Source organism: Cygnus olor, chromosome 5 (genome assembly GCF_009769625.2).
Source record: "Cygnus olor isolate bCygOlo1 chromosome 5, bCygOlo1.pri.v2, whole genome shotgun sequence".
NCBI lineage: Eukaryota > Metazoa > Chordata > Aves > Anseriformes > Anatidae > Cygnus > Cygnus olor.
In genome coordinates this window covers 54,601,239-54,629,061 of record NC_049173.1, presented here as the reverse complement: position 1 = coordinate 54,629,061, position 27,823 = coordinate 54,601,239, and the positions used below count along the sequence as shown (strand labels likewise).

At 49.7% G+C, this 27,823-nt stretch overlaps 2 protein-coding genes across 4 annotated transcripts in view; one reads left to right on the top strand and one right to left on the bottom strand.

The window, feature by feature from the left end:
* The window catches only part of FADS2 (fatty acid desaturase 2), a 37,429-nt gene extending 35,167 nt beyond the window's left edge, over nucleotides 1-2,262 (top strand). Inside the window, exon 11 of the mRNA XM_040558278.1 lies at nucleotides 1,611-2,262. Within this exon, the coding sequence (XP_040414212.1) occupies nucleotides 1,611-1,666 (56 nt within the window). The 3' untranslated portion in view covers nucleotides 1,667-2,262. The remainder of the gene's footprint in view (nucleotides 1-1,610) is intronic.
* RAB3IL1 (RAB3A interacting protein like 1) lies at nucleotides 1,264-18,902 on the bottom strand. 3 transcript variants are annotated; one of them, XM_040558280.1, is made up of 11 exons: nucleotides 18,615-18,902; nucleotides 18,148-18,355; nucleotides 14,087-14,321; nucleotides 13,484-13,579; nucleotides 11,854-11,931; nucleotides 11,564-11,779; nucleotides 8,329-8,457; nucleotides 8,102-8,214; nucleotides 5,108-5,207; nucleotides 4,131-4,197; nucleotides 1,264-3,745 (listed from the first exon to the last, which is right to left on the bottom strand). In XM_040558280.1, exons 3-11 carry the CDS (start codon nucleotides 14,258-14,260, stop codon nucleotides 3,663-3,665), a joined length of 1,056 nt encoding a protein of 351 aa, XP_040414214.1. In that variant the 5' UTR covers nucleotides 14,261-14,321; nucleotides 18,148-18,355; nucleotides 18,615-18,902; the 3' UTR covers nucleotides 1,264-3,662. The 3 variants fall into 3 exon arrangements, with proteins under 3 accessions (XP_040414214.1, XP_040414215.1, XP_040414213.1); XM_040558281.1 differs by lacking the exon at nucleotides 18,148-18,355 and having other exon boundaries at nucleotides 14,087-14,378; XM_040558279.1 differs by lacking the exon at nucleotides 18,148-18,355 and having other exon boundaries at nucleotides 18,615-18,893.
* Between the last annotated feature and the right edge of the window lie 8,921 nt (nucleotides 18,903-27,823).

Sequence of the window (27,823 nt, the reverse complement as noted above, 5' to 3'; positions counted from 1 at the left end):
CCAGAAGCTGGTTCTAGTGGGGATAAAACTGCATTTGGTGTTTGAGTTACCTTTTGGCCCTCCCCAACCTCACAGGATGCAAAGTCACCTCAGCATTCGAGTTAAATCACAGCTCAGCAGGGGGAGGAAACTGAGAAGTCCACTGGGAAAAACACAAGTTATTTCTGTGTCAGCTCTGTGAAGTATCTTGCTGCCCAGCCTCCTGCTCATCAGACTTAAAAACTGCTTAGTGGATGTTTATCCTTGAGAGCCACAGCACCTTCCCAGCTGCTGCACCACACAAGGGCAAGCCAGGCACAGCTAGAAAGGTTAAACATGAACTAGAAAGCTGTGGAGTCCATAGGCCAAAAACCTACCCAGCCAAACCTTCGTGCTATATCATTAAGGGTGTATTTGTAATAGCAGCCTCTGAAATGCACCCATCAGTTCTGTCTTCACTTGGTGCTAGGAAAAGCAGGAGATTGCTCTGCAAGGAAGGAGGAAGAAGATCCTTGAACTAACCAGCCTTTGGGATAGCCAGCGTAACCCATGCAGTGCTTCAGGCCAGTAAAAGAGACCACAGCTGAGCAGACCTCAGTCTCACTTAGCAAGAACCACACAGGCCTGCCTTGTAATAAGAAATGCCTGTGAAAAACACTGCTTGTTACCAAAATACTGTCACTTAGCCTCCTGCTGAAGTCAAGAAGCAAACAGCTACAAGAGTAGGCAGACTGATAACGAAAATGGTTGAAAACCTAGTCCCTTAAGAGGCACACTGGCAAAAGAAACATAGAGCATATAGCTGCCTGACTGCTGCTTTCTGAAGACCTTCGAGCTCAGCAGCCCTGATAGAAGACTCTTTGTCACTTTCTTTGCCTGCTGGTATACCATTAAGTCCAGAAGGAAAAGCTAAGCCCTCCCACAACTTCAAGATCGAAGTCAACACATCCCCGCACCCCCTCCCCACAATGCCATGCCTTTAGCCATGTTCTAGCACAAGACCTCCCCAGTAAATGTGCAGCACAGGGCTTGCCACCATGTTAGCCTTTCTCCTTGGCCTTACTATGAATACAATCAACCCCCAGCCTGCCCAAATGAGGCAAGGTTTTGGGGGGGGGGGGGGGGGAGAACTCAATACCTTCCCCTAAAACTCCAGCCCATCATTCTAGATCGAACTACTCGGTCATGAGCCAGCCAAATTTGATTTTTTTTTTGGCTCCTGAGCTCACACAGACACATGCTCCTCAACCAACCTACCCCTAGAACTGCAACCAGACCTTTAAGGAGGTTAATATCAAACGTTTATTTTTCCTTTATTAAAGAGCAGGGTGCACCCATCCTGCTGTTAATGGAGTGACTTCATATTAATTTTCAAATTGTTCTCTATGCTTTAAATGTAAGTCAACTAAATACATTTCTCTAAGTCCTTTTATCTCAAAGTGCTTTACATAGTGACACTGGGAGGGGGGCTGTCCTACAAGCCATCTCCTACATGGAGATCGTCTCGTTCCCAGTGCTGTAACGTAGGCACATCTGGTGTGCAATGTAGCAGCTCATGGCACAGGATGACATGCAGAGATCAAAAGCTCAGGTAGAACAGAAACAAGGAGAAATTACCAGGGCTAGAACTGACCTGAAATCTGCAGCTGGTGAAAGATATTTTTATCTTCTCCTCTGCAAAAGCTGATGTCAAATTACCTCAAGTCTGCAGACACCAACAAAAGAAACACAGGGTATCATTGCCACAAGACCCAGCCACATTCTCACCCAAAGATATATTCTCCAGGCTTTTACTCCACATTTGAAACACATTTCTTCAGCCAAGAGCAGCTGATGCAGACACTCATCTAGTTAGGGTGATCAGCACGAGTCAGAGGCAGCTCAGCTGTGTTAAGTGAAAACAGAACCAGGGTGATAACAACTGGCACCTGCAGGTCAGCCTTTTCTGAGCTGAAGGAGGTGGATTCAAAGCTATTTGATTATTTTTAGAACGTGTTCTTCCAGCTCTTGGGATGATGAGGACTCAGGTGTCACATAGCTACCAACCCCTAGCAAATAATAGCATTTGTGCTATAAGGAAAGGAGCCCCCTGAGGAGCAACTCAGTGGCATATAGAAAGTGTCTGCTCAGTGACAGGAAAACCTGTGCTCACTAGGGGTCTTCCACAGGAAGGTTTTCTTGGATCTGTCGTGAAGTCGCCCTTGTCTTAGGTTCCAAACCAAAGCCTGTATTCCCCAATCTATTCCTCCCTCCCATGGACAAAACCACAGCAGCTCAGATTTCTTGCAGCAAAGATACAAAATTCCTACTGCAGCATCTCCCAGGAGAGGATGAAACTTAATGGAGTTGAGGACAGCAACCTGGTTCTGGGAACCAACGTGCTAACACAGGAGTTATGATGACAGCAGAGACAGGGTGACACGCCAGAGTGCAGAAACTCCAGGTGAGATGAAAAGTGACATCCTTCCCAGTGGATTTTGAAACATACAGTCGCATCCCTCACGTGTACATGCAGAAACATCTAAAATTTCCTCATTGGGGATGGCAGCCTGAGAGATGCTGTGTTTCCCAAAGGGACATGCATCTCTAGGTCTGCTGTTATATTAAGGAGGAAATTTTGGCCTCAAGACTATGCCCAGCCTGGGCAGGCTCTTTCTGGAGACAAAGAACCTGTCCTGGAACTGTGATTTCTATCCAAAGTGTGAACAACAGTGCCCAGAGTAGTAACAAACCAAAGGCATTTATCTGTGGGTGACATATGCACCTAGGAGCACCATGGGGAAATTCTGCACCAAGGATTGTCACATGGCAACATCTTCCAAAGTCTCCATCTGCCTGCTACAACTACAGCAAATTGTCAAGGCCAGGAGAAAACATCCTGCACTGACTGCAGCCAAGCTGCAGCCAGCTGCAAGTTACACAATTTTCCTTCTTGCTTTCTTCTCCCAAAGGTCCCAGGTGCTCAGCTCTGGTTGTTCCCCCAGCCTGGATTACAAGCTCCCAGTGCCAAATCCCCAGCTAAAAACAGAAACAAACCCCTCTTGTGACTCATCTGGCAGAAAGCTTCTTTTGCAGGCTTCTTTAAAAGGAGCATGGATGAACTTGGAAACAGGTAGTTCATGGTACTCCATAAGATTATTTTGTGCTGCTGGAATCTATAGGGCTGTTAAAGGAGTAAGTCATCGGCAGAACCTATGTGTATGGCTAGGCAACAGCACCCTCTGCCCCAAAGAATGAGTGGAATAGACAAACGGACAGACAGCCAGCATCTGTCCTGAAAGACTTGCTTACAAAGAAGGGAGCCCAGGACTCCTGCCTTGCACATGGCTGGCCTCAGACTATGCCAAAGCAGATTGCATATAAAAACAGAAGTTTAAAAACAATGGGTGTACACTGCGTGTCTCTGTAGAGGACAGTCTGTAGACAGTCACCCAGGACCAGCAGCCAGGACCAGCCCAGCTCTCAAGGGGTAGCTTCGCAGCTGCACTCCAGTCACAGTTGGAGAAGTGGGACAGCTGGAGGTGGAACTTGTGCTTTTTGCTCCATGATCAGCATCAGGCACAGGGAGGTAGGGGAGGGAGCAAGGCCACTGCTGGAGAGGCACCTCATTCTTCTGTTCGGCAGGCTACATTTGACAAGTCATTCACTCAGGAGCAGTTTCCTTCCAAGCTCCAGGCATCTGCTTATATCTCATTGGGATAAAACCCAAGTTTGGCCAGAGACATCTCTCTCCGGAGTCGCATAACCTCCCAGAACATCAGCTCCACTACAAAGCAAAAAGTGGGTGGGGAAGAAGAAAAGAAAGAAAAATCAGTAAGAAAGGTATAACTAAACACCACCTCGTGTCACACTGTGCAGCCCAACCAGGCTCACCCCACAACTGAGGGAGGCAGGCATGCCGGAGGGTCCAGCAGGACTGGCCCATCGGGTCACCCCTAACCAGCTCCACCCCAGGGCAATGCTCCCAAGGAGCAAGGAATAGGTGCACTTATCCCTTCTACTCGTGCCTCTCTTTTGTCATTTAGCTGTTTCTCAAAGATCCAGGGAGATCCCAAGCTGGCCCCATTCCTGTCATGCTGAATAGGGCCTCAGAATTGCTCCAAGTGGCTCACAGAAGGCCCCCACTGCACCCAGCTACTTTCCCCTCTTACCGTCCTGCCTCACCAAGCCCTGCTGGATATAGCGAATGTACATGAAAAAGTTGCACGCTGCTGTGATCTGAGGAAGAGAGAAAGAAAATGGAGTCAGATACAGAACTGCTTTGCCTGTCAAGGGGTCTGCCACCTGAGAAATAGTACCACGTATCACCAGACAGAAAGACATAGGAAGAAAGCTGATAATAATATCCAAGTTCTGGGCATCTGCAATACCATACCAGGATATTGCACTACCCACAACACACAGTGTGGGAATTTCTACTGCAGGTTTGAGACGTAACTGGTCACTAACTAATGTGGCAGCAAAGTCTACAAGCTCCCTTCTAAAGCACTGCTCTCTGACTCAGTGAAAATCTCTGGAGTTAAAAGTTTGTGCAGGAAGTCTGCATGCAGGGAGGTAGGGGAGTTTCTGACACATTATGGTGTGACGAAAATTAAATCAAGCTAAGTCCATGTGTTGCAGGATTGGCTCTTCTGATATACAACTCAAGAAAGCAAGAACTTTTAAATGCTATCTTGAATTACAGCCCTAGTGGCAGCATTAATAAATCATTCACCTTCTCCCTTCGCTCTAAAGGAAAGGACAGTGTGTTCTCATAACAATTTGAGTCAATAATCCGTACCAGAACAGTAACAAAAGCCAGCATTTAAAGAGCAGAAAATCATGGTGTTTTATAAAGGAGAATGATAAATAAATAAATAAAAACCAAATTCCTGTAATGAATCAAACCATGGAAGTGAACACACTGAAGACAGGTTGCCTGAATGAGCATAACCCAGAGCACCAGAGCCTCAGACAGGTCTGGAAACCTCCGCATTAGCCACTCTGATCAAGAGCCACCGCAATTCTGAGAACAAACTCAAGCCCCACAGATCTCTGTCAGTTTGAGGGCTGACACAAGAGCTCCTCCACCTCAAGGCCTGGAACAATTTTGGAGGGCTGACGCACCCTGGACAGGCGGAAGACTCACCCTGGCCCTGCAGGATGGTGAAATGTAGTAGTAATTTCCAGAATCCCCCAGCATGATGCGGTGCTTGCAGGTCCTGGGGAGGCCGCTTAGAGCACACTTCCTGCAGGGAGAGAAAACATCACTTCAGCCTAGAGCAATCCAGAGGCACAGCAGAACACAGCAATGCAACAACCTCAAGACTACCCCCAGGAGATGGAAGGGGGAGCTCAGAAGCCAGACCCATGTCAGTGAGCATTAAGAAGGAAAAAAACATGGCTGATAATGAGCCTTTCGCACCTAGGAAGATCCTATAAATGGTGAGGCTAGGAGGCTAAATATCCGGTACCATAAATTATTCCATGCCCAAGGAAACCAAGGCATTACTCTTCCATGGCAGACAGCCTATGACAGAACCACAGAAAGTATGAAAGAGGTAAAGCTGAAGCATAGTATAACAAGTGTCATCTGGACTCCTCTTCAATAACCTCTAACATGACATGCAAGATGTCCCATGAGATGTCCCTGCTTGGACTTTTTCCATGCACCAAGCCAACAGCAAACCTCTAAGTCTGCCACACTGCAGGAAAACACATTTAAGGGCAGCTGATAACCCTGAAAGCATTACACGGGAACTCTGAAAGAAAGATTGTAAAAATAAAGCCTCCTCTGATGGAAAACAGGAAGCTATCAGGTATTCTGTATGGCCTAAAGCTTTCACATCACACTTTGTCACCACCAAGTGGCACGAACCCTGTTGTCACCAGCTACTCATACTGAGAACTCAAAAACGAGCCACACTGCAGCCTTTATGCTAGGCTCCTCTTCATTAATTTACACCTGATTTGAAGCCACTCTACTTGAAGCCACACGGGGTGACTTTGTGCTAACTTCAGGGGGCTCTGATAAGGCTTGAAGTCCCTAAGAACAAGCCCATCCCTTCCTGTGCTGACAGGGAAAAAGGTTGACTTCACAATTGGAAAGAAATTTCAGACAAAGTGAAGAAAAGTATAATCCTTTCAAGACAATACAGCTCCCAGAAAGATCACAAAAAGATGTGACCAGCAAGGGTGCAGCATGCCTCTACACTCTTGCCATTTCCTTACATTATTCTCAAGATGAATGGTTCCCAGTACCAGCCAGTGGTCCGTCCTTTACCATCACTTAAAGCAGTGAAGCAGAATTTTCTGCTGCATAGTCATTACCATGTTTCCCCAGAAGAAGAAACGTGAGGTGGGAAGAGGGACATCATTCCCCAGCTGCACAGATTACTCTGAGAGCCACGAAAGATGACAACACACACAGGAGCAGATGTGCCAGAGAGCTTCTGAGCATGTCTTGGTGCTTGCTTTCCACTGCTAACAAGAAAATATTAGCTGCAAATATTAGCTAAGAGTGGAAGCATGGGTTGTGAGTGTTCAGATGCATAAGAAGCAATCATTGCCCAAATATTAACACAACTTAAAGGGATTAAATTCTCACAACGTGCAGGATGACCAATACCTTTGTAAACAAGATACCTTTAAGAAATCCTCAGTTTGAGCACTTCAGCACACTAGAAAAAAGAGAATCCCGCTGGTCACTCCCAGCTTGGTTGGTACCACTTGGTGTGACACCAGCTCTCACAACTCTAGCTAGCAGTAACCTAAACTACAGCGTTTGTACATACATCCTTAAGCACTCTGTATACCTCAGGGCACTTTGCTGGGCATGCCATCACAAAAGCCAGTTATCCTCAGCACCTCCTGGCCAGCATTTTGCTTTGATGCTGTATGGGCAACGTGACCAACGTATTCCTTGCCTGTCTAGACTCCTGAAAGCTTTGCACTGAAGTCTGTACAATAGGGTGGCAAGGACCCAAGCTTTCTCCTTTTTGCTCCACAGCATGACCAAAAGTGCCATAAAAATCTGTATTTTGCATCTGGGGGACAAAGAGGGACAAATCAAATCCCTTTTGGGGCATTTATTACCAACAGCAAGATTCCTTACCACCTTGTCTGGGTGGAAATTAAACATGGTTAAAAGCTTAGCTTAGTTCAGCTCTAGCCTCAAAGCTGCTAAATCACACTAAAGTAGTAACTTGTTAATGGACTAGAGATCCTTGATCACTGCCTAATACTTCACTTACATTACAATTTGTGACTGGAACCCACTGCAAAGAGAAAAAAAATAGAAAGGAAGCCGACAAGGATAAACACAGGATGGGTTGTTACGGGCACGTCTGACACGTGCTCTTGGAATAATTTATCTAGAGATGAGAGAAAATGCAGAAGAGAGTGGTAGGAAGCCTGTATGTGAGCAACATTTACTGTTGCAGGAACATCTTTGCCTAGAAGGTGCTCTGCTTGAAGGGAAGGGGGGGAAGGACAGAGAGAGAGCCCTGACTGAAATTGAACTCACTAATTGAATAAAGACTCCTATCTTAGTTTGGAAGATCATGTCACTCCTGCTAGAGTTCCTCCTCCCTGAGGCAATCTAAGTTATCTGTCACATCAGACACGGTCACACTGCTCTGGAGCCATGCCCCCATTCCAATGGCATGGTGAGAGCATCAGGTGGGAAAGACGACACGCAGCAAGAAGGGATCTCTTCTATCTACGCTCAAATCCACCTGAAGCACCAGCAATGTCAATAGTGCAAGGTGAGCTCAAAGGTCTCGCAATTCAAGAACATGAGATAACGCAGCTCTGATTTAACCCTTTCACCCTAGGTTACGCACAAACCTTCAGAGAACATTAAAAGTTTCTTTCTTAAGAGGGAAAAAAACCTTTTCCAAGCTGAAGGTACTAACACATCACTAAGCTATCCCCCCAAGCACTCAATTAGAGTAGATCAGCTCAGTTGATCTAATCCTTCTGGCATAAATAAGCTGAACTTCATCACCACTGATCATAGGCTAGTGGCACGCTCAGCTGAGCCCTCGTAACTGACTGAAGCAGGCCTGGCCAAACTCTGCTAGGCAGCCAGAAAACGCCATTGGCAAAAAAAAGGCAAGGGAGCATAAGAAAGGTTCCTTACTTTGGCCCACCACAGTCTTCTGCTGACCCTTTCACCACAGACAGCGCCTGGGAAGCAACCGGCTCAATGGTGAGTGTATTCTGCTCCACGGCCGCTCGTACCAGCTCGGACAGCTGCAGCAAAGAGAAGTGACTGAAGATACAGATGCACAAAGCTCACTTCCCTAAATGTACCCTTTTAGGTCTGCCAGACCGTGCAGTTTTTTGTCTTCAGTTTCCAGCACTCACCTCCTGCTTACTGAAGTCCAGACAAGGTTCCACATCTTCGCGGTAAATTCTGTCCAGGAAGGAGCAGGATTTATCCAAAGTTGGAGATTCCTTCCAGGACTGGAACTCAGCAAATAAAACGGAGTCGACCTGCAGCAAACATCCAAGAGGAGAAGGAAGACGGAAGGTGGATGGAGGGAAAGATACCATATCAAAAGGTATCTGTTACTGTGCAGGTGGAGTAGCTACAGAACATCTACATTGGCATCTAGAAAGGCTACCACAGAAGTGTTTCAGGGAAGCTGGCGTACTCTGATGATCTTTTGTCTCTCACCCATCTGCAGTTCTGTGGCAGACCCATACAAAGGGCTTCTTCTGCCAGAAACCTGCAGACTCCTCTCTCTCCCACCTTCCTCCAGGACAGGACAGCATCCCTGCTGAAGGAAAGCCACCACACAGCCGCTGAACTGACCGAGCGCCCACTGCAGAAATGAGAGCAGCTGAATGGCAAAGCACAGCAGCAACGACACACAGGACAAAGAACACTTCTGTAAGGAAAGGACTGCTATAGAAAAGGATGAATTGGAAAAATAAAACACTTAATAGCCATCAACAGGACTACATTCAGTGAGCCCCAGTAACAGGATATGCCAGCCCTTTAAAGGCCACTCCAAGTCCAGAGCTCTGCTGTCTGGGGGAGTTGCAGACGTAATGGGAATACTGGGCAATCACACAGGCTCGCAGGCACAAGCTGAACATCAAACTCAGCTTTCCCAATATAATAGGAATACCTTTCCCAATTCCAATGCCTGCTCATTGCCTTTTACAGATGGGCTTGCAAGAATTACCACTCCTCAGCAACAAGGGACCCAAGAGTTTGCTCCCACCCCTTGACCAGCAGGAGGGTTGCTCCCTCCAATGCTGCCTGGCTGAAAATTCTTCAGTCCTTGAGACTCTCTGGGACCTGACACTTAAACCTCAGACAGCCACCACCGAACTGAGAGGGCACGTCCTTAAAAGGCCAGCAAATCCTGTTAAAGGTGCTGAAAGGAAAAACAAAACTAAGGAACTACGCTGAGCAGTACAAAGGACACGAGTGAACAAAACTGGAAAAGGTCTGAGTTCCATCACACTTGCTCTATGCTATGGAGACTGCTTACCTCGCCCCAGGAGAGAGCTCCAGAGCCACAAGACGGAAAACCAAACTCAAAAAACAAAGCAAAAACGGAGGTTAACATAAAATGAAACTAGAACTGAAAGGCTAGAAGTGTGAGAGGCAGATGGGTCCCACCCCTCCCCGATCCTGACCAGAAAGGTTACCTGCCGCAAGGACGAGCAAGCCTCTGCCCCCAGTGCCTGCCAGCCTGGCTCACAGGTGATGTGGACAGCCTTCCCGGGGGTGACACAGAGGAGCAGAGAGAGGGCAGCAGGTACCCCAGACTTTGAGGCAAGAAGAGACAGATAGGAAAGGAAAAGGTTTGAGAGAGACAGGCAAGAAAGGGAGGTAAAAACATACAAGACAAAACAAAAGATACAAACAAAGGCTCAAGGCCTCTCTTCCAGGGAACTAAGCATGCTGCTCAAGACATCACACGGTCACAAACCACAGCTTTTGACTTCAGCTTGAGGTACAGAAAGGGAACAAAAACGATTTAAGTTTTAGGCACAATTCAAGATGGGACGTGTTGTCCATAAAGCACCACGTATTTACTCTCTGAATGCCAAGTTCCATCTTATCACCTCTCATCGCCTCTCATCCAGGCCTTTAAAGAACTCGAGGGACAGAAATGAGTAAATTAGCAAAAATCACCCCACCCCTGATACATAAACCTACTAGTCACTTCAGAAGCTGTAGCCCCAGGACTTTAAACTCCAGGATATTTGCACAATGTGGAAGTTGTTTACACAAATAAATGGAATTGAAAGCATTGACAGGTCCACCTCTTTAACAAGCAAGTCACTTATAAGAGCTAGCATTTCTCTACACATCATCGACACAGGTTTTGCTGAGACTGAGCTAAGAACAGTAAAAATGAACTAACCAGTCAGCAATAAAATTATCTCTGCTTACAGTAGGCAGAGAGTAACTTCTACCATGTAATCAGTGGTTCACCTAACTGGGTTCTCAGTCTGGAACTCCTCTGTCCTGACTGGAGGAATGGTTAGCATTAGGAGACGTCACAGGACCTTAAAAAAAAAAATTTTAAACCTTTTTCTTCCCAGCCCTCAAATTAGCTTCTAGCCAACTACGTGTTTGACTCCAACTTCCAGCATATCTCTGAATGACCAAGAGAAACCAGTACAGCAGGGCTTTACATTTACTGAACTCATTTTTTTCCTTTATTTTTTTTTCCTCTGACATAGCCTTTGTTCCTCTCTGCCTGTGAAACAGAGTTAAAGGTCTTCATCTCTCATTGCTACTGCTCTCAGGGCAATTGTTATAGCCAATGCTGCCTGAAGCATTTCCTTCAAACTAGCAACAAGAGCACCACATAGAAGCTGACACAGTATAGCCATTGAATTTACTGCCAAAAAGTGAGGTTACCAGTGCTGCCAGCAGAGTCCTGTTTGGTGAAAGTATTAGTTTCATTAGCAGCCCTTCTGCATATACATTCTCCCACAAGCCAAGTGACAAAGTTTCTCCATGTTCCCTTAACAATTCTTTGTGACAGAAGCCACAGCTCCAAAAAAAATCACTAAGGAGACATGTTCCCCCACCACATTCTCACTCATTTTCTTTCTTACTGATCAAGTGCCACAACTTGCCTCCTTTCTGCTCTTCAGGGTAGCTGTGCATATATCTGGCTAGTGGAAAGGTCCCAGCCGGAAAAGTCCTGCTACCAGAAAAGCATTACACTCATGGTCACAGCAGGTAGAGGACTATTAAACGATCATTGAAGGGAACTAAATATAGTTTGGTTCAAAGATATTCACAAATGCTTTGTAGGCTTCTCTGCCCAGTCCTCCCAGTGAGAAAGATAAACATTAAATATATGCTCTGCAAAGAGGAAGAAGTACAGTGACATGCCCAAGAGCACAGAACAAGAGACTAAAAGTTGATGGAGGAGTCCTGGAGTCCAAATCCAGCTGTGATCATTAAAAGCCAAACTAGTTAAGAGAAAAGGAACAAAAGCAAATCATGCCAGAACAGACAGTGGACTCAACTGCCAAGATGCAGCAGAATAAACTGGCTTCCGCTCAGCAACTGCTGGCAGCAGTGGCTCCATGGCTGATGCAGTGCATGGCCCTCACCCACCTCTTTGCACTCACGACTGACTGGCTCTGGAGTCGCGTTGTGGCTGGCAGCTGTGAAGATTGCACTGCTGGTGCTCTTGTTTCGCGCGTGGCCTTTCCTGAAGACAGCTTTAGAAGGGCTCTGGAGCTGAGGGTGTAGCTCCCAGTTTGGAGATGAAGGTGTGGATGTGATCACAAGCGTCTTCAGAGCTGTCACCTCTGCCTGCAGCATGTCAATCTGCGAGAGACAAGGCAAGAGTCAACAGCACCAATCCAGCACAGAGATCGAGTCACAGACAGCACAGTTCTCACCTTTCCCCGTGCCTCCTTCAGCTGTTTCTCTGACGCCGCCTGTTTCGTGTTCGCTTCTCTCACCATCTTGTGTGCTTCCTAGACCAGAAAGAGTTTTAGTCTGTCTGTTGCAGTTCCATCTCAAAAAGCCACCAGGGCAGGCCAAAGCTCTGCCATATCACAAGCAAGCAGAGGGACAGACATCACTGCCACATCCAACGGTTTTACTCTATCAGATGTGAAGAGTTTTCCCCCAGAATTTCCCAGAAAAAGGGTCTCAGGTCCTGGAGTGCATCCCCCTTCTAGGAGTATAATTGACTAATTTGGCTAAGAGTTTAGCTTGCCAAGTCCAAGGTCATAATCTTCACTGATAAAAGGTGCTGTGAAGAAAGCTAGAAGCAAGGGCCTGCCCCTCCTTGCCCTTGGGATTTGCTTTAAGGCCGATGCTTTAACATTGCCACCCACCCGTGCTACATCTCAGCCGTGTAGCAGCTGTCTGCACCCAGTCCAGTGCTCCTGCAATCCTGACTCTAAGCCAGCGGCTTTGTTTCCTGGCTTGACCTCAGACGTGTCATCACTGCAGGCTTGCTGGCTGCCCACTGGACTGTTTCTCACCCTGATCACCATCTCTGGCAAAGATCCTGACCCAGACTCCACATCCTTGCTCCTCCGCTGGTGAGGTCACTGCTCTCCTGCTCTCGCCTGACTTGTTATTGCACTCTGCTCCCACTTCCTTCGTGGCGTGGCCAGCCCTCACTGCTCTGGGCATGGCTGCAACGCAGCAGCGGTAGCTCAGGTGGGGACTAAACAAGACTAGCCTGAAAGCATCTCCCACAGGAAGGGTGAGGTGGGTGGTGTCAGTCTCAGCTGAGGCCACCCCACAGGACTGCCTGACAGCACTTTGTCCAAGGCCACCGAAGGAAGAAATCCCTCGGGTGTGCTGTCTCTAAGTTCACTCTGAGCCCGGGCAGCCAGCTGTCCAGAAGGGGGATGCTCTCTGGGCGCTCACACTCAGCACCAGCCTGTGCTTCAAAGCTGCAGTTGGGCTCTGGCTACCCTCACTGTGCAGTCAGATCTAGAGATTAGAGCTGTTGGCAATGGGATCTTGTCGGGCTTGATAGAGCTTGACAAGAACCAAATCACCAAAAAAACAAACTAAAGCAGAACACCACCACCACAAACAGACCTGAACACTCACTGGAGCTGAGCGTACAGAGGACATCCAACTTGCTCCTACCCCAAGCAAGGGCTGACACGAGCCAGGGTCTCATCTCTACTACACAGCAGCTGCTGCTCAGATTGCAAAGCAGGCACAGGACAGGGAGCCATGCCCACCTCCAGTTCTGGGCATCCCCATGACTGGTTTTGCTTGGGTTTGCAACCATGGACCCACACCTGCTGTGCTATTTATGTCACCGTAGAGATGTTAGGAGGGGAAAGGAGTGCACGCAAACCCTCCCCAGGAGCAGGTGCCAGCTCCTGTGAGGCTCTGCTTGCAGCTCTGCACAGCTTTCCAATGAGAAAGAACAACAGAGGGAAGGAGGAAGCTGTGGGAGGTGATACGGGTGTGGAAGTCCTTTGAGGTAGACTTTCTCTGGAGCTGGAAGCGAGCTTAGTTTAAGAAATGATGGGAAAAGGAAGAGGGTGGTACCTCAAACAGGCTTGCTGTTAACTCTTCTAGTTCCTGCTCCAGTTGTTCCCTGACTTTTGACAGTCTCTCACATTCTTTGTCCTTCAGCTTCAGCTCCTGTTGAGGAAGATAAGAGGAATGCATTAGCTCCTAGCAGGCCCCAGCAGTGCTGATGCCTGCCTGCCTGGCCCCACCTATCAATCGCAGCCCTTCTTCCCTACCTCTGCATGGATCACAGGCCCAAGACTCCTGTCGCAGCACTCAGTGCCACCCAAGGGATCCCTCCACAAGTCGTGGTGGGCTTTTCAGGTTGGCATTGCTCGTTTGCCATCAGCAGTGTGGCTGCATAGTAAGCTCTGCCCACCTCAAGCTGCTTTCCGCGTATCAGAGACCCCTGTAACAGGTTTCCGGGACTAACTTGGACATTGGCCCAGGGACTTTGGACCACCCTAGTAACTGCTGTCCCGTTCCAAAGCACTTTATGACCGCCTCAATCTCTCTTCTGCCTACTCCAGATTCCTGCAGTCACATTCACACCTTGCTCCCCCACGACCTCCACAACACCCCCCACTGCTCAAGTCTGTGCCTCCATCCTCAGCTCTTCTCACAAGCTCCAGGCTTTACCTTTTGTGCTTTGTGCAGCTCCTCCTTCAGGAACTCAGATCCCTTTTCACGGATCTCCACCGAGGAGCTGCGGAGACGTGAGACGTTGCATTGCTCAGCGGACTGGCTCTCATCCCCAGTTCCAGCATCCTGGCACCCAGTCTCTGGCTCCTCCTTGCTGCCTTTGGATGGCATTAGTGGCTTCCAGTACCCCACAGCTGGTTGCTTCTGGCTGTCTTCCTCCAAATGGGTCTGGCTGTAGGGGACCAGCACAGTCGAACTTTATATGGGGGTTATCAGCAAACCTGCCAGGCTGAGAGGGAGCCCCAGAGGCAACATTAAGACACACCAGGCCGGGTTTCCCCAATATTTCAAGAAGGCTGAGCAGTATTGCTCCAAACAGGGCATTCAGTAGCGTGCTCTGCTTGCTGGTGGAGCTGCAGCGGGCACTCAAAAGGTTGTGGGCCTCTGTGCTGCAGGAATTTGACTCTCAAAACTGAGACCTGATTCAAAACCAGGACTAGGAGGTGATTCGCAGCCCCCCTCTCACACTCCCAGCACGCCTGCCACCAGCCTCCTTTACCCCTAGGCTGGGCTTGCTTACCCTCAGCACAAGACTTTCCAGGGAGGGAAAGTCCTAAACGAACCATTTTCTCACAACCAGTCTTTCAAACGGGAACTGAAAGAACCACCAGGGACACGGCACAGAGCCCAGGAGCCTGTTAGGTAAGACCAAACCACACAGAAGCACGCACAGCTCTGAAGGACGATCAGAAACCTCCTTCCACAAGGATACAACTTGTAAACCTAGCAAACACCCAGTCGGCCTAAGTTCAGGGACACTGCTTCCCCAGCTAAGGGGAGTAGCAAGACGAAGACAGCACAGCTCCCACATTCCCTAGCAATACACAGACCCTTCATGGCAAACCCAGCCTTCACCCCTCTTCTTCAAACTGTTGTTTTTCCACCAAAGCCCTCCACAGTGCTGCCTAGAGCAGTGTATCCTCACTGAGCTGAGATGAAGCCCTATACCTTAGTTCCAAAGGCTGCCACATACAGATGTGGCAGAGAGAGGAAATCAGAAAAGTCACCCAGGACGCGGCTCCCCAGAGCTCAGTAGGACTTTGTCAGCTGTTAGCACGCTAACACAGACCAAAACCGACGAATCGAGCAGGCTTTGCAGCTGCTGGGGTCTTACAGGAGGAAAAAGCAGACTTGGATGTCCACGTGGCAGGGCGCTGCAATCACGGTGCTGCCTGGAGCGTGTGCATCACTCCTCCCTGCACAGAGCTGTCCTCACACGGTCACCTGCCACTTGAAGCCCGAGGGAGTGCAATCAAGCCTTGTGTACGTGGAAGCCTTCTATCATGTCCAGCCACTCGGCAGCACTCGCACACTGCTCTGCAGATTAACCAGCTGCCAGTTATCTGTAGCAAGCCTTAGCTGAGCTGTGGAGCTATCCTTTTGTATGCACAGCATCAGTCCCTCCTCCTGCACGCTTCCTGGCTGCTGTCTCTTGCCCACTACCTTCTGGTGCAAAGAAGCCATCATCTCTTCACGTGTAGGGTCACCTACTGCTCTTCCCTTTTTCCAATCTCTATTTCTCTCTCCTGGTCTTGCTCCACCTCCTACATTCCAGCCAGGCCCCACTCTTTCACCAGTCCCACACTGTACATCGGAGCACAGACCACAGAGAACAAGCTTGTATTCTCAGCCACGCACAGCTCAACACAACCTTGATCTCTTTCATCTCATCTAAATATAAAAAGGCAATCTAATCATGAGGCCCAGCTGCAGACAAGCCTTTTTCACCTAGGCTATGCCACCTGGCAGCAGCATGGTGCTGTTGCCTTTTCTACTCAAACTGCCCTGGGGCAATGCGGGTACCTTCCTTCTCCCCAAAGCTGTACATGAACAGCTGTCAGCGGTGATCTTTCAAAGAGGGAAAGAAGCAGCAGCTAATTCAGCTTAAGTATCACAGGAATAGTGTGAAAAAGACACAGGGAAATCTCTGAATCCTTGGAAAAGTAAAGCACAGGACCACCCATGATGTCATGCCATGCAAAAACTGGGCAGCGTTTTTATTACAGAACTGGAAAAGGGGACATTGCAGTCAGAACCACAGACTTTTGTGGCCTCTTTGTAGAGCAAGAGCAAGTGAGAATATCAACAGTGCTGGAAGGTAGGAAAGGATACAGAAGGAAGTGGGGTCCTGTAGACTTCATCTGTTTTTTTACTGAACTTTCACTGGGAAGATCTAGGAGGGGAGGCTCATTCTGGTAATAACACTAAATTTGGAAGTGTAGAAAATAACATGGGGAAAGGGTATGAAAATAAAAATAATTTTGGTCAGAGGGAAAAGGACAGACAGTGCTGCCGTGCAAAGATAATTCATCTCAAGCTATTCATCACGCTGGAACTGCTAGATAAAAAAACAATACACACAAATGCATACACCTGAGTGAGTGACCCATGACCAACAGGAATTCCCATACTGTGCATGCTTCTACTCCTTTAGGTGCAAGAGAGCAGACGAGTGTGCATTACACAGTGTTCAGACTGTGCAGCACTTGTTTTATCCAGTTTGGCTGCTCTGTTGACACGTTTGGTTCATCAGAGGAAAGGCAAAACTACACAGAAGAAATAAAATGGTTTAGAAAGGTCAAGATTAGCTAACGTGTATCACGTACCTAAACAGCAACATTGCTAATGGAATAAGTAGGTCTCCAAAGGCTTCACTCAGGAAGGGGAGGTACCAAGCAAAAGAATGACCCAATGGAAAGGAATGAAACCCGTTACAGGAAGACGGAGAGTTGATGAAAACAACTCATCCTTGCCACACAAAAATCAGGGGAGGTTTTTTGCAGTGGATTTGCCATGAAGCAGGGAGAGCATTCCAAACAGAACGGTTTGTTCAACAGTTAAACCATTTCTCAGATGGCAGAGTGAAAGCCCACTCTGCCATGGACTTCTGAGATTAGGTTGGGCAAACGACAGGGACCACATCTCCCCAGGCACTCCTGCATTGGACCCAATACTCACTAGAAGGACCCCAGCTCCTGTGATCAGAAGACAACAAAAAACAAAGCAGAGAGGAAAAACTAAATTCAAACCCAAACGCCTGGAAAAAAAATGAGGACATTTCAACAGTCCACTTAACTACTAAGGGTTAACCTATCCCATATATAAGGGGAAAAAAATTGTTTCCTTATGACTTAAGTTCTCAGTTGAAAGTTACCTGTCTCGGAAGACACGTATGCTTCTGTATATACAAGCAGGATGGAAGAAAACTGGAACACAGGCAGGAATAGAACAAGCCCCATCTACACCATCTCCATAATGCCAAGGGACCTAAAAACCTACCCCGAAAAATCATCTCATCTTCTATAATGGAATAGCACATTCTCCACATTGTGCAAACAGAATTGCCAAGAAAGCCTTGGTTATGCTGACTTCAGCCCAGCCAAGCCTTTATCTCCATTCTCCAGCTGGGGTTTGAAATACACACCCTGAGCCACCAAAGGAGCACATACACTTGTGCTCTCCTGCTATTGCTGGCCTGACTGGTGGCTGTATTCCTCAGAAAAACGTATCATATCCTAATGGTCCCCCACATACACAAGAAATGCAAAAATCAGGGGGAAAAAATCCCCAACAAACAAGCAAATTAAAAAAAAAACTAACAAAATATACATTAAAAAAAAAAAGTCACACGCACCACAACCTTCTAAAGTTGGATTCTGTAGAAAAAGCAAAAAAATGTGCAGGATCCGCAGTTTTTCCAGCAGGCCCCACATTTCCTGCAGTGCTGATTTGACAGGGTTATTTCCTGTACGAACAGCCTGCGGGTCCCTCCAGGTTAAACTCCAGCCCGCAGCCTGGCGAGGAGGGCTCGAGCATGCCGTGCCAGTGGGAACAGCCCGGCAGCCACTGTGCTGTGCTGCCACGAACCAAAATCAGCCCACGGAGAAGCACTCGCCTGCCCCTCCGGGCGCTCGGCAGCTCGCTCTCTGAAGCTTTAGCCCGGGCGAAACTTATGGAAGTGGTGTATTGAAATGTAACACACAACTCCTATTTCTTACGTTGGCCTCAACGGACAGCAATCAGCCACCGTGTTCTTGTGCCTGAGCTGGGGAATGCTCTCGTGTCTGACCTGGGGAGTGCTCGCTACCAGCCTTCTGCCTCCTTACGTGAATCTCATCTCGCTATCTGCGTCCCGAGCTGCGTCTCACCGCCTGCGCTAAGGCTTGGCTGCACTCTTTGGACTCGCCCGAGGCTCGACGCTTCCAGCTGCAGGGACACAAGGCGTTAACAGCTCCGAGCGAGCCAGCCGAATGGAAAACCGGGGAGAAACACAACCCCAATCCCACGATTGGGAGCGGGCAGAGCTCGGCAGCCCCACTGCGACCCCAACCCGGACCCAGACCCAAACCCCGACCCCGGACCCAGACCCCAGAGCTCCGAGGGCTCCCCCGCCGCCCTCCCAGCCCCACGGCCGCCCGCCGAGAGCCTCGGAAGCCCCCCGGGGCCGCGGCTCCCCGGCACCTACCCCCGCCTCATGCCGCGTCCCCCCGGCGGTGCCGCGCCGCTCCTCACGGCGGTGGCGGCGACGCAGGAAGAGGAGGAAGAGGAGGAGGAGGAGGAGCGGCCACTGCCCCCATGGCCCCGAGCCCACCCGGGCCCGCCTCAAGGGCCTCGCTCCCGCCTGCGGGGAGGGGAGGGGACGGGCCGGGAGGGGAGGAGGAGGAGGAGGAGAAGGGAGGACCGAGAGGCCCCCCGCGCGATTCCGGCAGCGGCGGGAGGAGCGACTGCGTGCTACCGCCCCGCGCCGGGGCTCTGACGGGACGGGCTCGGCCCGCCCTGAGGGAACGGTGCCGCAGGGGAAAGCGGCGCCGCGGCGACCCCGGCTGACAGGAGGGGTCTCGTCCTGCAGCCCGGGACCCCCGGGAAGGGTTCGGCCCCGAGGGGTCGTGGAGTGGCGTGGGGGAGCCGTCGGTGCTGAGCCGGGCTCTGTGGCCCCGGAGTGTCATGGGTTTTATCATCGGTTTTGTGATATGTAATATTTTCGTCAGAGGTCCAGCTTCCAGGGCTGCAAACCGTGCCAGTCTCTTTACAATAAAAACATGGAATGGAATCGTAGAGTCATTAAGGTTGGGAAAGCCCTCCAAGATCATCTGGTCCAACTGTACCCTTTCCACCAATATCCCCCACTGACCCATGTCCCCAAGCACCACGTCTGACCTCTCCTTGAACACCCCCAGGGACGGTGACTCCACCACCTCCCTGGGCAACCCGTCCCAACGCCTGACCCCTCTCTCTGAGAAGAAATGTCTCCTCGTTTCCAACCTGAACCTCCCCTGGCACAACTTGAGGCCATTCCCTCTAGTCCTATCACTAGTTATCTGCAAGAAGATGCCAACCCCCCAGCTCCCCACACCTTCCTTTTGGGGAGTTGCAGTGAGATAGATACAATCCTGGACCTTGTGATTATGTGGAAAAGTTTGGAAGTCAAGTGGAAGGCCTAGGGGACAGATAAAAGATAAACACTGATTTCAGAACTTCTGTCAGTGTACTGATTTGGAGTTCCTGAGTCCGGATGTCAGAGGTCTGCGCTGCTGGGGTTAGCTAAGGTTTGCAGAGGGACAACCTCTGCTGTGATGCTGGCACAGAGGAAGCAGCTGTAAGCAAGTTTAGGTCACTGCAGTTTACAGACTGCACAACTGCAGGGGTCTCTGAGGGTTCGTGTGCGCTCAGGGAGGGATTCAAACTGATACCAGCGACTGCTAACACCTTTACACTGCTCTTAAACACATCGTCGCTCCCTGGCACAGAGCATGCCCTTGGAGTCTTGCTGAAACAGCTGTAGGGGCTCACTAGGAAAGCCAGGGATTTAAAGAAGCCAAAATGTACAGGAAAGTGAAAGGATATGGATTTTTAAATTCAGCATTCAGAGAAAGCACTGGGGTTTCTGTACCCTTACCTGAGTGACATGAGTTGGTCTCATTGTTACTGAGCTTTGGGCTTCGGATATCATGGCTCCAGTTTTTAGCTAGGTCATCCTTGTACTTGTCAGCCCCGGGAGGCTGAGGGAGCACGGCTGCTCTCCCGGTAGATGAGAGCAGCCTTGTAGCCACAGATTTACATCCTCTCTGCCAAGCAGCGGGAACACACTGTTCTCTGTCCACTCCTCCTCCCCCTGCATCACCACATGTGCACAGAGGAGCCCTTGTACCCAGGACATTACTGATCTGGAAAGCTTTTTCCTCTCTTGGGCCTGGTCTACAAGCACAGAGGGGCGAAAAGGGTCAGCCCCAGAAGTGAGCAGGTAATGCCTGGGGCATTTGGAAATGACCAATCCACTACCCAGCCAGCCACTGAAATCAAGAGGAGCTACATTTCTAGGAAGTTTACCCTCTCTCTGGGGCATTAACTACAGGCAGAAAGACAGCTATCACTTAGAGCATTCCCCAGCAAGGTGCCCAGAAAAGTGCACAACCCATCGTCCAAGTCACTGAGGGTATGTCTGCCTGCTAGGAACAAAAAGGGCAAAGCATTCCTGCTGTTACCCCAGGACACAATTAAGTCCACAACAGCCTCTGGATTGATAGCACTGCAATTTTGGCAAGCAGTGCCTGCCCCTGCTCTCATAGGCCACCCTCAGAGCATGTTCTCCAGATCAGTCCTTCCTCCACTTTTCCCATTGATACCTACCTTGCCATTGCCCAAGGCTCTCCTCCAGGCAGTGGTACCCTCCCAAAACCTTTGAACGCTGTGGATACCACACAGGGGGCAATTCCACATCCCAGTATCTCCTGATTGTCCATGTCACCTACAGCCCTGCCCTTGTTCCCTGAAGATAACATTTGGAAGGAGGGGGAAGATCTTCAGCTTTGCGAGGCAGCACCAGAACTAATCAGTCAGCACTATTATCTCCCAAGGCCTGGCTGGGACGGATGGAGGGTCCTCAGATTAGAAAGGCAGAATTGCTTCCAAGATCCAACAAAGGCAGGAAGAGAACTGATAATGCAGTCAGGAAGCACTAAGAGAGGATGTACTGGGGATGCAGAATCCCAGCTCTTTGCAGAAATACTTGTCACAAGGTAAAAGTGGCATGTGTCCTGCCTCACTCCCAGCCCCAAAGGACAGGCAGTTCTGTGGAGGAAGCGTGGACAGACCCTGAGACTTCCCAATGCCCAGATGAATGGGGTGGCCCAGCAGAGCAAAACGCAGCACATATCACTGCCGAGCTGCAGGTTATCATCTGAGCTGCCTTGAGGCAGCAAAAAATGCTGCCTTCCCACAGCTTCTGAACAAAGCTATCTGTCCCCCAGGCAGTGCTGTGAAGTGTTCCTAAGTGTCTAATTCAGCAGCAAGTGAGACACACAGAGCTGGCTCCCACCTGTGGCTTAAAGAGAAGCCAGCAAACCACCAGACAACCTTAAAGTCTCAGCATAGTTGGAAGCTCTAACCCTCATCTCACACCGTGCAAGTACATTGCTCTCTCCCAATTTGTTTCCCATTTACATTTCATTGAAATTGAAAAATCACTGGCCTCTGGGTCATCCATGTAAGGGTATGTAAAAGGAGAGTGCTGCTTTAAGGGTATCTGGTCAAGGGACTCTTCCCAAGGCAACAAGGGATAATAAGAACGGGAAGAAGTGATGAGAACCAAATCTGGTCAGTCACACTAATTTCTGAGAGCATGTGAGCAGTGTTTCTTCCAGCAGGGTTATCTGATGGATGACTTCTAAGCTGGGAGGCAATCACAAGAAACAAACCTCCCAGTCACACTAATTGGTGGGCTAACGAGCTACAGGTACCACTTCCAGGAAGGATGAACCTTGCATCTGATAAGATTGTGAACCAAGGGGCCCCAGGCTGGGAAGGTGCAGAAACTGCAGAGCTCTGCAAACCCGTGGGGAAGAGCAAAGAGGAAGGGGTAGGTATAAAAAGGATTTAAGAGAACCAGTTGCATGTGAAAAGGGACTGGTCAGTATGCTTGTCTGGCTGCACCTGATAGACTGCAGTCTGTCCTATCTTCTTATATCTTTCATTAAATTATTTTAAGTATCTCTCTGTGTCTTTGCACTCTCCTATGTGTACGTGAGCTGCAAGGTTTAAGTGCTAGCTAGAGCTGGGGGACCGTGCAGGCATTTGAGGGATCCCTGTAGGGGGTGCTGGATGGAGAGAGGGGCCATGCCAGTACCTGTGGGATCTGGGAAGGATCTGGACAGACAGAGGGGCTGTGCCTGGTACTCAAAGGATCTGTTAAAGTGTGCGCTTGTGAACCTAGAGAGTGATGTCTGTGTGCCTTCACTAACTTCTGTCTCTCCCAGAGGAGGAAGATGTCTCAGCTTTCTGTGTCTGTTTTACATGAGTCCTGTGTGTAAGTGCTGCTGAAGGCATCCCTCAACCAGGGCAGCCTTTATGGCTGGTTGTGTCAGTGCCGTGTCTCTGTGTGTCTCTGGGATATGTGGTTAGCTTTGCTACCAGCTGAACCTGCAAATGGCAAAGTGGCAGCCTGGGCAGGGACCCTGGGTCTCTGGGCTGGGCTCAAGTAGCTGGGCAGGAACAGTCCTGGGACAGAGGAGCTGGAGGAGGAAGCCACTGGCTTGTTGCTCTTTACCTCCCTTAACAATAAATTCTACTTTGTCTTCTGAAAGTCTCCCAGCAAGGTACATTCCTGTTGTGAAGGCCCTGACATAGTACCTCCCCGCTGTCACACATCTTTGGTCACACATTTTATTCCCCATATCTTATCCTTCCCACTTCCACTGCCCCTACTCCCTCACCTGCATCCACTCATCCCCAGCCACCCACCACATTGCTCCCCGCAGATCCAGCTCACCTGGCTAATGAACCCCAACTCTTCCCTCCCTGGCCTCCCTTATCACATGCCTCTCATCCTCTCTGCTGGTATCCAGCCCTGTACAATCCTCCTCCTTTTGTTTCTTGTCCTTCCATCTCATCCAGGCAAAGAAACATCTCGCTAATGCTCTCTATATCCTCTTAAGAGTTGGGTCCGCTCATGTCCCTTGCTCCCACAGCTTCACTTTCACAAAGGAAAGGACCCCCCACCTCCTCCCAGATCCTACCTTTGAGTTTCTCAGACCCGGGGATACACTTGGAGCACCACACTGAGCCTCCATGGAAGCAATTATCTGCCCCAGCTCGGTATCTCCAGCCTGAGCACCACCTCAGTTGCCCCGTCCACCTGCACAGCAGACCTCTGTCATTCAGAGGCCCCTACACACCATTTCTTAGTGACCTGCTCTCAGCCCAGGCTGTGTGGTTACCCAGAGGCAGATGCTAACACACATTTACTGAGCAACTATGGAACCACCAGGGCAAAGCAGAAATTCCTCCTTTTTTTGGATGGGAGGTGGGTCTGTTTCCAGTGGTCCTGGTTCCTTCGTGTAGACAGCAAGCTCTCTACCTCCATGTCATCCCAACTCCTCATAGTTCCTCCCAGAGTGCTCACATCTACCTCTGAATAGATCATAAATGCAGAATAGGCCTCAAAATCCTGAGTTTGGTTTAAACGAGTTAAAGGGCTGCCCTACAAAGCAAAAGCTAGGACACCCTGCCAGCACACATGCTGTCTAGTCGTGGGAGGGGGTTCAAGCCCCACTCCTGGCTGCCTTGTCTGCTCAGGGATTCAGATCCTACCACCAAAAAAATAAAAACGAGAAGGGCAGGAGGAAAAAGGATTGTTTTAGAGGATAAAAAGCAGGACTACATCCCAGACCCAGCAAACCCAGACCAGATGTTAACGCCATGAAATTGAGAACGAAAACAAGGGCCTAACACTCCAGAATTCATCCACCCACACACTCCCTTCCCTCAAGCCTGTCTCAGAAGGGCTTCAGCAAGGGGACTCCGGAATCCCTGGATCTCAGACCTCCAATTTCGTGGATGGGATTTGCCTTCACCATCAAACAAACTGTTGCCCATTTTCCAGGGCAAGAGGGTGAAAGAAGGAGATTGAAAAAGCGTGAGGTACTGCTCACACAATGCTGATTGGGAAGAGACATATCGAGATATATCATGGAATGAGAGCAAGAAAGTCCATTGTGCTACAATCAAAGTACTGAGCTCTTTGTCCAGGATTCCCAGGCATCCTGCAGTTTGCAGCATCCCAAAAGGCACAGGACTGGGGAGCCTGGTGCTGCCAGATTAGCCACAGAGATGGAAAAAAAAGGCTAGACAACTGTAAAAATCTGTAGGGTTGGCAGGGACACGGCTCCCTCCGCTACAGCAGCGGGCTGCTCCCTCCCTCCGTCAGAAGAGCACACGGTCCATAAAGAAAGAAATTACCACGCCGAGCACGCAGGGAGCAGGCAGCACCCTTAATGTGCCCTCAGCTCTCAGGGTCCCCCCCGAGATGGGTTTTGGTGATGAATCCTGCAACATTAAGGGGAAGAGACCTGGGGGGGGGGGAAGGGGGGGGTGTCACAAAAGCGAGGCATTGCATCCCTTTCAAAGGTTCACAAACAGCTCAAATCTCAGAGTCTATCCTGTCTATGAAAAGCAGCACTTCCTCAGATACTTTGTTCCGTTTTTTTCCTCATCAGATTCCAAGGAAGAGTGTCACTTTGAAAGACACCCTTGATGTCTTGCAGCTACGTCTGCATTTTTCTTGGCACTGAAGCCGCAGAAGGGAGAGGGATTTCACCGGGCGCTGGCACCCACGGCCTCCTGAGAAAAGCACTTGTTTTCTGGGAGGCTGCCGGGAGGGCACTGCCCCTTTCCCAGAGACAGCTGCAGCTCACAAATTGCATTCAGCACAGGGAAGGGGCCTCTGTGATCCCCACAGGGAGGGATTCGCTTCCTGCCACAGCAATTCAAGCTCCACATCTGTAAAATGGAGAAGATTGGAAGGCTTCCAGGGCCTGCTAGGAGGCTATAAAGGCAGCGAGGCTGGGCACGGGTGTCAGCGTCTCCGTGCTTCCCCCTCTGCTGCCGTGTAAGGCAAGCTTTCAGGCAGGCATTTCGCTCAAGACCTGGAGGGACTGAGGCCACGGGGAAGGTGAAGAGAGATCCAAGTACTGCTGCCACACTGGTAGCCCCTCAGTTACTGACTTCCATATTAAATTCCACAAATATTTTGTACTGTCACAGTAGTTCCTCAGAGCCACATGAACTGCCAGGTGAGCTGCTCTCAGAGGAGGGCAGCAGAGTGCCTCAGATGCCAGCATATCCCTCTGTAAAGAGCTGGACACTTGAGATTTTGCTGTTTCATTTTAGAACCACCTAAACAACTCCAAAAAATCTCACAAGAAGCGTTTTTGTCCCCCTGTCATGTAAGGGGACAAGGGCTCAGGCACTGTGGCCTGCTTACTAACTCCTTCTCTCCCAAAACCCATCAGAGGGGGTGCCCAAACCCCAGTTCCTTGTGTGGACAACCCTGCCTTCAGAGAGAATCATTCCATCCCTCTGCTGACCAGGTCTTCCCACATTCACAGAACTTTTTGGGTGTTGAGACATTTTCATGATCCTGAGCAGTTAAGGGTTTCTGCTGGGACAGCAGCCCTGTGATCCTGGCCATAAAAGCACTTTGGGAGCTGCTGCCATTTAGCAGTAGTGTTTCAGGGACCTCGCAGCAAGCTCAGCCCCATAACAAAGCAGTAAGACAGGCACTGCAATGCACCTTTCAGGAATGATGCTGGCCTGGATCTGCAGAACCCCACGGGCTGTCCTGGACAGGTGCCACCCACACAGGGACAGTAGCCACACCAGGGCCAGAAGCAGCCACCCTGCGTCATTGCTGGCCAGTGGTAAGGCTTCAGAAAGGAAGGACAGCTGGAGTGTTTAGGTCCTGCTGACCACTTCTCTTTCCCCTGAGCTGACTTGGTGTTACTCACAACACTTAGGGACAGGGTAAGTGCAAAGCTGTGTGTTGTATCAGTCAGTCTGACGGCTTTGCTGTGGTTGGGCCAGTGAAACAACCCTTCACTCGCCAGCATCTGGCCGCTGATAAGAGCCCTATCTAGTTCCACACCTCGAACGGGAGGCTCTCCCAGTGGCCCTCCCTGTGCCTGTGCTCCTCCTGCCAGGTCTGTATCGCACACAGCAGAAGCACCGTGCTGCCTCTTCCCATCTGCCATGCCTCCCTCCTGCCCAAAGCAGTCGTCCATGGTAGGGGCTCCAGGGCTGTAATGCACCCAGGGATGCAATTGTTTCCACCATTGTCGCTGAAAAGGAATCAGGGCCAGAGGTAATCGAACACACCACAGTTGACACCAGAACTAAAACCTCAGATACTGGCACTGAATTCCATGCTTCAAACCATCACCTACCCACCACTGACAGCAACTCCCAGAACTGCACCAGAAATCCCACATCAGACAGCTGCCAGGTAGCAACAGCTTCTGAGAAGAAGCCAAACACCGCCCTCCTCTTTTCTAGGCTCAGCCTCATGGAAAGGAGAAACCCACAGTTTGGACAAATTAACCCCTGCTGATGACACTAAGCAAGTGTTGAAGACATAGACAAAGACCAGCATAAAAAAAGTAGGTTACTACTAGGAACTACCTTCTTCATCTAACTTCACTGAAGCCTTTGCAGCTTTCTTGCAGGAAAGAGCAGTGACAAAACACGCATTGCAATCATGTAGAGCATCACAAAGGAGACTGGGCCTCCAGGTGCACTGGTCACTGCTAAGCCCACAGAGGTATCACAGCTTACGCTGTTAGCTCAGCACAGAGGAAGCAGGGTAAGACCAGCAGCGGCTGACCACATACCTGGGGCTGCCTAGGTGCAGGAGAGAGCTGGTTCTCCACAGTCACGCAGCACATTGCACACAGCGGACTCCAGCTCCTGCCTTGCAGAGCAGTCAGCCCCGGGGAAAGGAAAGCACACAGCTCTTCTGTATGCGAACAGCATTTAGACCCAAGGACTAGGCTTTCAGAAGCTTAGACAGAGCACTGTCAAAACTGGGGAGCAGTGAAATGCCAAGAAAGAGCGTATTGGAAGTTAAAAGCAACTTGCCCGGTATATTAAGGCAGCATGTTTCCCAGTTGGATCCACCATAGCCTGCAGAGCAATCCCAGGCAGGCCAGCTCAGCACCTTCCCACTCAGCTCCTCTCCCCCAATGACCAAACCCCGTGCAGGTATGGTGACAGACCTGTGCTCCCCCTCTATAATGGCCTATAAATGACTAAATGATGGAAGTCAGGAGGGCCAGAGCACATTTATGAAATTGGGTCTAGCTGATGAGACAGAGCCACGACTTGGCTTAAGGCTCAGAGCAGCTGCTTGTCTCCAGGACACCGAATGTTGTAAGGGGTTGGCAAAAATTGACAGGGAATAGATGACAGATGCTATTACCTTGGACAACAGAGACAAATTCCCAAAGGAGTGAGCAGAAGAGAGATGGGAGAGCAGACCTCAGGCTGCTGGAAACTAGTTAGTAAGCTCCCCTGGGGATCTGCTTTTGGAGGTATTGGGGACCATCAGTGCTGGTCACTTTTTAAGTGCCATCTTTTAGGAGAATAGGAGCAGGCAATGCTAAGGCATTGGAAGTAAAGCAGGTGGGGCAGAAGGACAGCTTGGCTGAGCAGCGATCTTCTAGAGCTTAGGCAGAAAAGGAAAGTGTATGGCCACTGCAAGCAAGGCTGGGTGACACAGGATGCTGCTCACCATTGTAGGGGGAAAATTCGTGGGGCCAAAGCTCAAGTAGAGTTGAAGCTGGCCGGTACCGTGGGGGACAATAAAAAAGGCTTTTTTAAGTATGTTAACAGCAAAAAGAGAAAACA

What these genes read in the sequence shown, in the direction of transcription:
- RAB3IL1 (XM_040558279.1), bottom strand. An exon ending in GAAGACTGTGGTGGGCCAAA is followed by an intron (nt 5,208 to 8,101) that starts GTAAGGAACCTT and finishes CTCTCCCTGCAG; the next exon opens with GAAGTGTGCTCTAAGCGGCC. An exon ending in CACCATCCTGCAGGGCCAGG is followed by an intron (nt 4,198 to 5,107) that starts GTGAGTCTTCCG and finishes TCTCTTCCTCAG; the next exon opens with ATCACAGCAGCGTGCAACTT.